Source organism: Lepidochelys olivacea (genome assembly GCF_965140295.1).
Source record: "Lepidochelys olivacea isolate rLepOli2 genome assembly, chromosome: 3".
Classification (NCBI taxonomy): Eukaryota; Metazoa; Chordata; order Testudines; family Cheloniidae; genus Lepidochelys; species Lepidochelys olivacea.
In genome coordinates this window covers 122,206,819-122,220,458 of record NC_140413.1, presented here as the reverse complement: position 1 = coordinate 122,220,458, position 13,640 = coordinate 122,206,819, and the positions used below count along the sequence as shown (strand labels likewise).

The following is a 13,640-nucleotide window of genomic DNA, read 5'->3' as shown; positions in this document are numbered from 1 at the left end:
CCCCACATCAGATAGCTTGAGAAGCACTGACGTAGATGACATTTATAGATGTAAAATTCCAGCTGAGACCAGAACATGCTTTGTTTTTCAGATTCTGATACAAAGAGATGGCCAAAAATATGATTACATAGACCAATAGACTTAAAGACCAGAAGGGGTCATTGTGATCATCTAATCTAACCTCCTGCACATTACAGGCCACAGAACCTCACCCACCTTCTCCTGTAATAGACCCCTAACCTCTGGCTGAGTTATTGAAATCCTCAAATCATGGTTTAAAGACTTCAAGTTACAGAGAATCCCCCATTTACTCAAGTTTAAACCAGCACATGGCCTGTGCCCTATGGTACAGAGGAAGGCGAACCCCCCCTCCAGAGTCTCTGTCAATCTGACTTGTGGGAAAATTCCTTCCCAACCCAAAATATAGCGATCAGTTGAACCCTGAGCATGCCAGCAAAACCCACTGGCCAAACTCCTGGGAAAGCATTCTCAATAATAACTCAGAGCCCTCCCCATCTAGTGCCCCAGCTCTGGCCATTGGGGATTTTTGCTAATAGCAGTCACAGATGGGCCACATGCCATTGTAGGCAGTCTCATCATACATCCCCTCCATAAACTTTTCAAGCTGAGCCTTGAAGCCGGTTAGGTTTTGCACCCCCCTTGCTTACCTTGGAAGGCTGTTCCAGACTTTCATTCCTCTGATGCTTAGAAGCCTTCTGATTTCAAACCTAAACTTGTTGATGGCCACTTTATATCCATTTGTTCTTGTGTCAACACTAGCCCTTAACTTAAATAATTCCTCCCCCTCCCTGGTGTTTGTCCCTCTAATGTATTGATAGAGAGCAATCCTATCTCCTGCAGCCTTTGTTTGGTTAGGCTAAGCAAGCCATACTCCTTGAGTCTCCTTTTGTAAGGAAGGGTTTCCATTCCTCTGATCATCCTAGTAGCCCTTCTCTTCAGTGTTCCAGTTTGAATTCATCCTTCTTAACCATAGGAGACCAGAACTGAACACAGTATTACAGGTGGAGTCCCACCAGTGTATTGTATAATGTCAATAACACTTCCCTATCTTTACTGGAAATACCTCGCCTGATGCACCCTAGGATTGCATTAGCCTTTTCACAGTCACATCACATTGGCGGCTCATAGTCATCCTGTAATTGACAAATAAACCCAGGTCTTTCTCCTCCTCCGTCGCTTCCAACTGATACGTCCCCAGTTTATAGCAAAAATTCTTGTTGTCAGTCCCTAAATGCATGACCTTGCACTTTGCATTGTTAAATTTAATCCCATTTATATGACTCCAGTTTATAAGGTCCCCCAGATCTTCTTGTATGATATTCCGGTCCTCCTCTGTATTAGCAGTACCTCTCAACTTTGTGTCATGTGCAAATTTTATTAGCACATCCCCACTTTTTGTGCCAAGGTAATGGATGAAAATGTTAAATATGGTTGGTCCCAAGACTGATCCCTGAAGAACTCCACTAGTAACCTCCCTCCAGCCTGACAGTTCACCTTTCAGTATGACCCGTTGTAGTCTCCCCTTTTGCCAGCTCCTCAACTACCTTTCAGTTCTCATATTAATCTCCATCTTCCCCAGTTTAACTAATAATTTCCCATGTGGAAGTGTATCAAATGCCCTACTGAAATCCAGGTAGATTAGATCTAGGGCTTTTCCTTTGTTTAAAAAAATCAGTAATCTTCTCAAAGAATGAGATTTACCTTTTGTAAAACCATGTTATACTTTATCCCAATTACCCTTTACCTCTATGTCCTTAACTATTTTCTCTTTCAAAATTTCTTCCAAGACCTTGCATACAATTGAGGTCAAACCAATGAGCCTGTGGTTTCCTGGATCACTTTTTTCCCTTTCTTAAAAATAGGAAGTATATTAGCAACTCTCCAGTCATAGAGTGTGGCCCCTGAGTTCACAGATACATTAAAAATCCTTGCTGTTGGGCTTGCAATTTCATGTGGCAGTTCCTTTAATATTCTGGGATGTGGAGCGCGGCAAATTTTCTACTAGCTAGAGAACTATACCTACTACTAGCTTTAGCTCAATATGAAAGATTTAATGGGAATAACAGTGAAAAAACCCTGATGAGAAGCCTACCCCCTCCAACTCCCACCATGCTAGCTTCAGCTAAAAGGAAGGATGCTGCGATTAATACCAGGGTGCTATCTCCTGAACTTACTGAAGGAGTCTATCCTTCATATCAGTGCCTGGTAGGTCAATGCCTGATAAAAGTGATGCTCCCTTGTTTATGTCGGCTCTTGAACACCACACTCATCACTGTAGTAATCTGTGCACCTATCCACCCCTCCCATGCCTACCTTCCTCTGCTTGCTGATAGAGCAAAAGACATCTTCCCAGAGTTTAGGGCGGGAGGGATAGCTCAGTGGTTTGAGCATTGGCCTGCTAAACCCAGGGTTGTGAGTTCAATCCTTGAGGGGGCCATTTAGGGATCTGGGGCAAAAATTGGGGATTGGTCCTGCTTTGAGCAGGGGCTTGGACTAGATGACCTCCTGAGGTCCCTTCCAATCCCAATATTCTATGATTCTTCCCCCATCCCCTTCCTAGCACCTCAGTCTAACCACGGCACCATTCTGCCCTCTCCCACTTTTCTGGGTGCTGCAAAGCCAGATGGGATCTCCACCCCACTATCTATCCCCCAACCAGCTGCTGCTGCATGGGGTGGGTTTGTGTCAACACTCTTCTACCCTTTTCCCAGTCTTTTGGTTGCTGGGGCAGAGCGGGAGAGCATATGTCTACACCTTGTTTCAGGTCTTCCTCCCCAGTAAATAGCTTCACTACCTGCCTCTGTTGCTGCTTGGATCTTGGTCAAACATTGTAATTGACACTGTACCTCCTATGCATCTTCCTTCATAGGGATTTAAGGAGCAGCTGTGACATTGATCACATGTTCACTGTTGCTACTTGGGAAAGCAGCAGCAGAGCCACTGGAGCAGTATATCTGCAGATTCAGGAAGAAAACATGACATCACTTTATAGACTGTGGATTTCTTCATAACTATGAGAGAGCTAAACATTAAAAAAAACCCTAATGCTTAGATTTTTGCAAAAATCATCAGTATGTCCCAGCTCCCTATCAACTACAGTTCTTCAGGACTTGCTCCCCACTCAGCAGGGATGCAAGCCCTGATTATCTGTATAGAACCTCACCATGTGCAATCACCTCTTCCAGGTCACCCAGGCCATCTGCATACAGGATCTTCCTTGGACTACACACTGAAAAGGCGGAGGAGTCGTCTGTGCAAATCCGAGAGGTTGAGAAAATAGTCAAGGAACCTGGTAGGGCAGACATTGCCTTGCTGAAGATGCGCAGGTATCGTTTCAGCCAAAGCTTTCCCCCTAAAGCCCTTTAGGCTGAAGTCATGAGTGTCCTTGTCAGGATTTAGATCTGACAAATACGTGGTGTGGAAGTGACTAGTTAATGGACAGTGGGCAGCTACCCATACCACAAAGTGTATAAAGTCATTTCTAAGCATTTATTACAGGCTTCAAAAATGTGTTTACATCTATGCAGAATACACGTTAATGACAGAGAAGATTATTGAAAATACTACAGAACAGACCAGTTTCCATCATAGAAATGTTGGACCGGAAGAGACCTGGAGACATCATGTAGTCCAGCCTCCTGCGCTGAGGCAGGACCAAGTAAACCTAGACCATCCTGACTGGTGTTTGTCTAATGTGTTCTTAAAAATCTCCAAAGATGGGATTTCCACAGCATCCCTTGGAAGCCCATCCCAGAGCTTAACTACCATTGTAGTTAGAAAGCTTTTCTTAATATCTTACCTAATCGCCCTTGCTGCAGATTAAGCCCATTACACTTCTTGTCCTATCTTCCATGGACATGGAGAACAATTGATCACTGTCCTCTTTATAACAGCCTTTAACATATTTGAAGACTGATATAGGTCCCCCATCAAGCTTCTTTTCTCAAGATGAAACATAGTTAAATTACATGGTTTGACTAAAGAGATTTTAAAGGAATATAGTAGGCAGAATTTTCCAAGTTGCATTCCTGTATTAAATAAATCAAAATTACACTTACATGTCAAACACATTCCAAAAGGATCCCAAGAAGTTTAATAATGTTTTTAACAAGGAGTGCCTAATAGAGATTTTCTTAGAATTTCTAAAATCAGGAGTCAAAATTTGGAGAGAAGTCGGCAGTATGACTTTCTGATCTTGAAATATCTCTGTTCCATTTTCAACCTATGCAAGCCACAATTTGAAGTCTAAGCAGGGCACCTGAGTTAGTCAGAAGAGTTTCATATGGATCCTAAAGCAATCCTATTTAGTAACTTCTGTGAGTTGTTGGAAGAAAGCCTCGTCCACCTCATCCCCCTGGGCCGGTGGTCTATAGCAGACTCCCAACATGACATCACCCTTGTTGCTCACACTTCTAAACTTAATCCAGAGACACTCAGGTTTTTCTGCAGTTTCATACTTGAGCTCTGAGCAGTCATACTGCGCCCTTACCTACAGTGCAACTCCCCCACCTTTTCTGCCCTGCCTGTCTTTCCTGAACAGTTTATATCCATCCATGACAGTACTCCAGCCATGTGAGTTATCCCACCAAGTCTCTGTTATTCCAATCACATCATAATTCCTTGACTGTGCTAGGACTTCCAGTTCTCCCTGCTTGTTTCCCAGGCTTCTTGCATTTGTGTATAGGCACTTGAGATAACTTGCTGATCGACCCTCTTTCTCAGTATGAGGCAGGAGCCCTGCCCTCCTGCGCGCTCCTGCTCATGCTTCCTCCTGGTATCCCACTTCCCCACTTACCTCAGGGCTTTGGTCTCCTTCCCCCGGTGAACCTAGTTTAAAGCCCTCCTCACTAGGTTAGCCAGCCTGCTTGCGAAGATGCTCTTCTCTCTCTTCGTTAGGTGGAGCCCGTCTCTGTCCAGCACTCCTCCTTCTTGGAACACCATCCCATGGTCAAAAATCCAAAGCCTTCTCTCCGACACCACCTGTGTAGCCATTTGATGACTTCCACGATTTGATGGTCTCTACCCAGGCCTTTTCCTTCCACGGGGAGGATGGACGAGAAGACCACTTGCGCCTCAAACTCCTTTATCCTTCTTCCCAGAGCCAAGTAGTCTGCAGGGGATTGGTCCTGCTTTGAGCAGGGGGTTGAACTAGATGACCTCCTGAGGTCCCTTCCAACCCTGATATTCTATGATTCTATGATTTAAACCCGGCTCTTTGTCAATGTATGGAAAATGACCTGACACCTGCTAGGTTTTGCGGATCCTGAAAAAGAAATGAATTTCTTGTTTTCTGCTGCAGAAGATATTCTCTCCAAGATGAAAGAGATGGGTGTTATGCCCATGTTACACAGGTGTAAATGATTGCACAAGGTGCAAGGAAAGAATCAGATCCCCAGGCATCCAGCACCTGAATCTTGATTGAATCCCAAGCAGTCCAGTTGCATTGCTAGCAGATGGGCAGTTAAGACTCAAGATGGTTATGTCTAGGCATGTAAGGACAGACCCTGCTCTGTCATCTAAGCATGTGGAGGGCCCCCTGCCAACAGAACCAGTGTGGTTCTGTTGCACAGTTTTGGGAAGGGAGGGGACAAATTTGGGGGGATTGTAAAAGAGGGTGCTTTTCTGACTCCCGACAGGCTGGAATTCTGCTAAGTGGCAGCACCGCTGAGGAGGGGTGGGTGGAAGTGGAACAGCAATAGGGGTATGGCTGGAGCATCTTCTGCCTTGCGGCTCCTATCATCATCTCCCATCTTGAGGAGGAGATGAGATAGGGCTGTAGTAACGGCCATGGGGTGTCTCCATAGCTTCTCCTTGGTCTGGGTGGGAGGATTTCTTCCTCTGGTGGAAATACCCAGTGCCCAGCCCATCTGAGTATTTAATGATGGGCTGAGCATTTGGGCCCCGATACAATAATAGTCAGGCATCTCTTGCGGTATACTGAAAATGCCTGCGTATATTTGCCTGAAGCCCTGACCAGGGTCCTGCTTAGACATCCAAGCAGGCACCTCTGAAATCCGATCTGTCACGCTGCGGCTTGGCAAATTCTCTGATTTATTTTAATTTTATTTCTTCCCCTCCAGAAGGATCTGCCAAATCTCTCCAGCTGCTCGTCACTTCTCCCCTTGCCTGTACACGCACCACACTGTGGGAGGGTCCTAAGAAGAAAGCTGTTTTGGGCCTGAGAGAACACCTCACTTAAAAAAAAAAGTTCTACCTCAAGACTTGCAGGGCTATACATAGGTGCTCAGCACCAATAGCTCTTCTTGACTTCATTTGGGGATTGGTGCTCAGCACCTCTGAAAATCAACCCCGTTGTGCACCAAGTCTCCCTCCAGAGCCTCAGAATGTAACTGGTGTCAGGGACAAACAAGCTAAAGCTATGCCTCTGTGGATTTGGTTTTCATTTTGTTTTGTTTCAGTCCTGCAGTAATCAGCAATGAAGTGATCCCAGCTTGTTTGCCTTCAGAAAACGTGATGTTAGGAAACAGAGCAGAGTGCTATGTGACTGGCTGGGGAGAAACAGAAGGTGAGGCACATTCAGTGCAGTTGAAAGATCAGTGCAAACCCCAAATGTATGCACCCTCTGTGCTCGAAAAAACAAATCAATATACATCAGTATTTACCATATAGCAAATATCATTGAGCAATGTCATTCTTTCCACCTCCCTCTCTCTATGAGTTTGATTCTCATCATTCAGGAATGCGCCACTGAAATCAATGGAGTTACACCTTTATAAAAGCAGTATAAAACGAGAGGAGAATCAGCCCTAACAATGTCAACCCATTCCCTCTTTATCCTCCTGTCTGTTGCCCCAGCTTGGGTTTCTGCACAATCAGCAGGGATATTTTTCTAGCCTTGCCCCTTCTCTAAACTGCATGATGTTGACTTAGTTTATTCTCTTGAATGACTTTCTCACAAAGACTCCAATCCGTACTCAGAAGGAGACTTCTTGTCCTCATTTTCAAAATCTGCCACATTGCCCTGCCTGACTAGAACGTTGTCTCCTAGTCCAACCCCTTTATCCCCTCAGTTACACCAGTGATGCCATTCCCTCATCCTGTGTCTGTCCTGTCTGCTTAGGCCGCAAGCTGTTTGGGGACTGTCAGCTACTTTGTGTGTTTACATTGCCTAGCACACTGGGGCCTATGCTTGGTTGGTCCTTAGCTAGTACACACGGTTCATAATAATGATAATACCCCATTTGAGTCCTGCTCCCATCTGCGCACATTTTTCCATCTTGGCCCCTACATAAGAAATGTCCTTCACATACCTGTTTGCCAGGCCACTACTCTCACTTTAAGACCCTCCTCTTAAAAACCCATCTTCTTCAAGATGAGAGGCGTGTCTGTACTCAGCATTCCCAGTCTCCACAATGGTTGGGACCTATGTCTTTATGATGTTTCAAGCAGTCTGTCTGTCAGATTTCTGCTCTCAACTGTGGGTTTCTTTGGCCTCAGGGGGTTCTGTGGCATCTTGCAGATGGGTAGTTGCATATTTGAAATGTCATATCCCATCACCACACTGGCTTCCAGATGTTTTGACCTTTGCAGCTTTTCCCACCCTGAGGTTTAACATTCTTGAGTTAGATTTAAAATAAATCCAAGCTAATTCCTTCATCTTTTTTGCTGAATCAGCCGTGCTGCTATCCTAATGAGAGCCTATCAATACTAAGCCCTTGTCTGCTGCTTTTTATTTATTTATTTCAAAGCACTTTACAAAGGAAAATAATCAGTATTATCTCCATTTTATAGATGGGGAAAATGAGGCTCAGAGAAGTTAAGTGATTTGGACAAAGACTCCCATTGACTTCAATGGGCTTTGGATTAGGCCCACAGTGAGTCAGTGGCAGAGCCAGGAACAGAAGCCAGGTTTCCTGATTCCCAGGCCAACACCCTATCCATTGGGTCATACTGCCTCTGCTATGGAGTTAATTTATCTGTGCAATTTATACTTGTTTTGTTGTTTACTCACAAAGGTACTGGTGGAGAAGGTAAACTTAAAGAAACTGGCTTCCCTGTGATTGAGAATAAAGTGTGCAATCGCCCTGAATTTCTGAATGGAAGAGTTAAAAACACTGAGCTCTGTGCTGGGAATATTGATGGTGGTACTGACAGCTGCCAGGTAAGAAAAGAATGGGGACATCAAAACTGGCTTTAAGCATAAGCAGGAAAAATGACACTTGGGGCTCTGTACTTTAGGGGCACAGTATTAGTCTCAGCAACTCATGGCTCAATACCCTCTTGAAGTGAAGAGCTGAAAATACATACAGAAGCTAGTTCTCCCTCACTCCTTCTTCCATTGGTACAACCAGAGCTGGAGATAATTCATAACCCCTCATCCCAAGCAGTGAGTGGGTGTGAAAATCTACAGTTGACCCTGTGTGAACGATACTCCATGTTGGATTCCTTAGACCCTTCCTTTGTTAGGGGAAGGCATGTTCGTGATGAATGTTCATAAGTGTAGAAAGGCTTTTTTTTTTTTTTTTTTAGTTCAGATTAGGACTGAAGTGTTTCCAGTTTTCTGATTTCCTTGAATATGTGAAAGGACTTTAGAAATTCTCCTTAATCTAACTGACTAAGGGGATCAAGCTGGGAGCTTTCCGCATTGAAAAGCTGGGACTCCTTGATAAAAGAAGAGTGAAAGTAAATATGAACCTGCCTCAGCAGGCCTTCTGCACCAGCAGTGTTAATGGTATTTCCTGAGTGTGCAGAAATCTCCATGATGTGCCTGTCACCCAATGGGCATATGTGCTTGAATCAGGGTTCTGATATTTACAGGTAGTAAATTTCTGACCAGGTGGGACATAGGGTGTGAAGAAGCTACTGTAGGTCTAGAATTTGGACAGGAGCTCAGATCTCTTCTCTTGCTCCCTAGCTGTCCAGTGCTGCCTCCTGTTTTTCCAGTCAGCTGGTATTTTTTTAAACCCTTTGATCCCCCCCACTCACTCAGAGGAGATGCTCTCTTTGCCGGCTGCGTTAGTGAGAGGTTCCTTTCTCTTCCCTGACCAGCTCATTTACTACGCTCGCCGCCCTCTGTTTCTCCCCCAGCTCCCACGTGGTGTGTGGGTCTCACTGGGTAGGAGGAATTGGGAGTAAGAAGGCAGAGGAGTCAGCTCTCCCACAGGCATGGGTAGCAGCGGTAATAGTGCCACCCCGCTTGAAGAGCCAAGACTTCAGCGAGAGAGGAGTAGGAGAACTGATGGGATGTTCTGAAGGAAGGAAGTGGGGTGGGAGAGAGCGGAGCTCAAGGGAGGAAGAACAGGGTTAAACTGTGCAGTCAAATGCCCCTTGACATCATGCTCTGATTCTACAAACATGTTTCATGCCTGGCTGTCTCTAGTACTGTGGATAAGTTGCAGCTTTACAAAAAAGCAATATTGCCAATTCAGATATTTCCGGGGTGGGGGGGTGGGGGGGGTTGAATTCCAGGCCCTGCCCACACCCCGCAGGGACCCTGGTCCGGTGCCTGCTCAGGCCTCTCCCCGGCAGCGACCCCAGGTCCCCCTCGGCTGGGGAGTCTCCCCCTGCGGAGCAAGTAGGGCGGCATGGTCCGGCACGCTGTACCAGTAAGCTAGTTATAGCCAGTAGGCTGTACTGGAAAGACACAGGAAGAGCGGAATGAGGGGGGGGCCCTACACCGGCAGATCCTCCGGAACAGCTGTACCGCCCCCAGCCTTTCCATGCAGCTGTGTGCCTGCATCTCCTGTCTGGGGTCTGTACAGCGGCTCCGCCCCGGAGGAGTTGCCGGTGTGGGGCCGCCCCACGTTCTGCTCCTTTCGCTGCTGTGGTTCCCCGGAGATTCCTGTGGTTCAGGACTCTCCCGGGAACCGCAGCGGCAAAAGGAGCAGAACCCCACGCTGACAGCTCCTCCGGTGCGGCTCTACTGCCCTTAGCCTCATGCCCCCAGCCCTGTCCTCCAGCGAGGCTGCTATACAGACCCCGGGCAGGACGCAGGAGATGCAGCTGCGTGGAAGGGCTGGGGGCAGGGCTTGGGGTGGTACAGCCGTGCAGAGGAGCTTCTGGTGTGGGGCCGCTGGGCAGCCCCACATTCTGCTTCTTTCACTGCTGCGGTTCTGGAGATCCCCATGGTTGAGAAGTCTCCAGCACAGCAGGAGGAGGACAGAGCCCCCCCACCTCAGGTAATGTGGGATGGATCATGGGCAGGGGACGGGGAGAGCATGGGGCCCGGGCTAGGGGCAGTGTAGGGTCATTTGAGGAGTCACATGGGAGGTCATGTGGGGAGGTCACATGCCCCCCGCCCCACACTTCAGCTGGTGCAGCGTACCAATAAGAAATGAATTCTACTTGTACCACTCATCTCCCCTCTCTTACATGAGCTGGTGCTGCCAGGAGTCGAGTTCTCAGTGGACTCCTCTGCACTCCACTGTACAGGACCAGACTCCCTATGCACCAGATGGAGGGGTGGCTGGGCCAAATTTCAGTGGCATTGCAACCACTCAACTGGAGCGATGCAACAGCCATGATTTACTATAAGACTGCTGCTTAAAAGTGTCAAGGTAATGGTCTTCACGGCGTATGGAACTTTGACCAAAAACCTTGGGGCTAGAGAGGGGACATTCACGCACACACACCAGTTCCCTTAATTGGCACCACTACCAAAAAAGTCAACCAACACGCAGGCAGGGAAAGCATAGCTCCTCCCTGGTCCCAGTTGAGGTGTTTTCTTATGACCACATCCTTGGCCTGTGACGATATTTCCACTTCTGTGCCTCCGACCTGCATGTTACTGTTTGCATAGTGTGCTTTCAATAGGGTAGCAACCTCTCTTTCTTCTTCTTTGTAGGGTGACAGTGGAGGACCCCTAATATGTATTGAGCAAGAAAAATTCTTCGTTCATGGCGTCACCTCTTGGGGTCTGGGCTGTGCTGAGCCCATGAAGCCTGGTGTTTATGCCCGAGTTTCTAGGTTTGTTAATTGGATTGAGAGGGTAATGAGTACCAGCTGAGTCCTGGGGATTCACTGACCCCTCCTGGAAGGCAACGCACAAAGCAGAGATGTGGGATTCCAAATACAGTGTTGAAATCAAAATTATTTACAAGAATCTGAAATAAATATTGTCATCTATTGTAAGTTACTGTAAATTAACAGTCATTGCCAAGAAACCAAACTGACTGTTAGCCTCCTTCGGTGTGTTTTATATTCTACAATGAACACACGTTTGTGAGGTACTTGTTGAAAAATATCCTATTCTCTCTTTTCCATAACTGGACCCAAATACTTTAATCCTTGATATAGTACCAGAGCAATAAAATAGAAGGGAAAGTAAAAACTTTGCGAACTATTTGTTTTTTGTGCTCTCAGGTTATTAATAGAACTACCCTATCATCACTAGTTATTGCAGTTCAAATTTATTTTTCCTAGTCTCTAACAGGACACTAATTGCACCCAACTGAGTGGTGTAAAGCAGTGGTCCTCTATCTATGGATCTTGGACTGCACGTGGTTCTTCAGGGCGACAGCAAGTGGCTCTAATAGAGTTTAAGAGTATGATACATTCACTGCCTGATGCTCCCTACCCTCTGCCCTATACATGTGAGAAAGCAGGGGGAGTTCTCAGCAAACTCCCTGGGGCTAGGTGGGCTTTGCTCTCCTCCACACCCTACACACGGAGGGGAAGAAAGAAAAAAGCCACTGGAATTCTCGTTCACTCTCACCAAAAGCCAGAAGGGTGGAACAGGGAGAAGGAGAAATATCCTCACCATAGACTATCTGTGAGCCGGAAAATGGGGAAAATTCATCCCTCCTAGGGGAGGGTCAAGAGAAAGGGGAGACTAGCTACCCTCATAGCAGCCAGGTGGTAGGGAAGACAGAGGAGACCCCCTTGTATTTCATATGCCCTGGGTGCATGGCAGCTTATGCAGCATTTTCCTGGTGTGTTCTATACATCTGGTGAGAGAGAGGAGAAACTCATTTTTTGTAAATGCAGTTTTCATTGTTACGGACACGTCTGTATCAGCACAAAGGTATGAATGCTGACTAGCAAATAGACCTTCCCCTCCAACTAGTCCGCGGTGAAGACAGAAGCAGCCAGTGAGGCAAGTCTTTACAGCAGTGAATGATGGCCCATAACGGCACATAATAAAATGGCGTAAGAGCCTCATTACCAGTCTTGCCTCACTATACAAGCTTTAGTTGTTGTGACAGGGTTGGGCCAGATGGCTACAGGAGAGTAATAGAAGGCAAATATATTAGCCCCACGCTTAGTAGGTCTCTTTTTCCTTGGTAAGGTAACAGGGAAGGTTCTAGAACAATCAGGAACCTCCTGGAGACAGTTAAGACAGGCTGATTAGAACACCTGCAGCCGATCAAGAAGCTGCTAGAATCAATTAAGGCAGGCTAATCAGGGCACCTGGGTTTTAAAAAGGAGCTCACTTCAGTTTGTGGTGCATGTGAGGAGCTGGGAGCAAGAGGCACTAGGAGCTGAGAATGAGAACGCTGACTGTTGGAGGACTGAGGTGTACAAGCATTATCAGACACCAGGAGGAAGATCCTATGGTGAGGATAAAGAAGGTGTTGGGAGGAGGCCATGGGGAAGTAGCCCAGGGAGTTGTAGCTGTTGCACAGCTGTTCCAGGAGGCACTCTAGACAGCTGCATTCCACAGGGCCCTGGGCTGGAACCCGGAGTAGAGGGCAGTCCTGGGTTCCCCCCAAATCCTCCCAACTCCTGGTCAGACACAGGAGGAGTCGACCTGGACTGTGAATTCAGAAAAACGGCCAAGCTGGGGGCTACCGTGAAGCTCCAAAGGCGAGCAAATCCGCCAATAAGCACAAGACCCACCAAGGTAGAGCAGGAACTTTGTCATAGCTGGTGTCAGAAGTGGGATCTGGTGCCCACAGCGCGGCAGAAGACGGAGGGTGTTTGGAAGAAAAAAAAAGGGAAGAGGGTCTATTTTTTTTTCACCACAATGGAGGAGGTAGTGCGGGCACTGATACAAGCCACGGCTGCCCAGCAGGAGGCTACTCGTGTCCAGGCAGCCACCCAACAGGAGGCAGTGCGGCTGCAGCAAGGGACTAATCGCCTGCTGATGGACCAGGCTTCTCAAGACTGGGCTATGTTGCAGGAACTGGTAAACCAGGTAAAGGCCCTTACAGAGCTGAACCGCGGCCATGATGGGAGGCAGATCATGCAGGCCAGCAATTGGCTGCAGAAAATGATGCAGGAGGATGATGTAGAGGCATACCTCCTGACCTTAGAGAGGACAGCCCTGTGGGAAGCTTGGCCCCGAGAACAGTGGTCTGGCATCCTTGCTCCATTCCTGTGTGGGGAGGCCCAGAAGGCCTACTATGATTTGCCTGAAGAGGCAGCGGCAGACTACCCCCAGCTGAAAGCAGAGATCCTGGCCAGATCTGGGGTAACGACTGCAGTGCGGGCCCAGTGATATCATGAGTGGAGGTACCAGGAAAACAAAATCTTGCAGTCCCAATTATATGACCTCATCCATCTCTCACAAAAGTGGTTATGAACTGAGTCCTGGAGTCCGGAGGAGATACTAGAGGTTCTGGTCATTGACTGGTACATGAGAGGACTACCACTAGACTTTCGCCGCCTGGGTAAGCCAGAACGAACCCTCCACCTATGACGAGGTTGTCATGCTGGTA

At 47.2% G+C, this 13,640-nt stretch overlaps 1 protein-coding gene across 1 annotated transcript in view; it reads left to right on the top strand.

The window, feature by feature from the left end:
- LOC311517385 (plasminogen-like) overlaps positions 1 to 11,311 on the top strand; it is a 71,522-nt gene extending 60,211 nt beyond the window's left edge. The window contains exons 16-19 of the mRNA XM_084622172.1: positions 3,207 to 3,347; positions 6,441 to 6,547; positions 7,998 to 8,143; positions 10,826 to 11,311. Coding sequence (XP_084478298.1) covers positions 3,207 to 3,347; positions 6,441 to 6,547; positions 7,998 to 8,143; positions 10,826 to 10,987 — 556 coding nt within the window. The 3' untranslated portion in view covers positions 10,988 to 11,311. The remainder of the gene's footprint in view (positions 1 to 3,206; positions 3,348 to 6,440; positions 6,548 to 7,997; positions 8,144 to 10,825) is intronic.
- Positions 11,312 to 13,640: the final 2,329 nt, after the last annotated feature.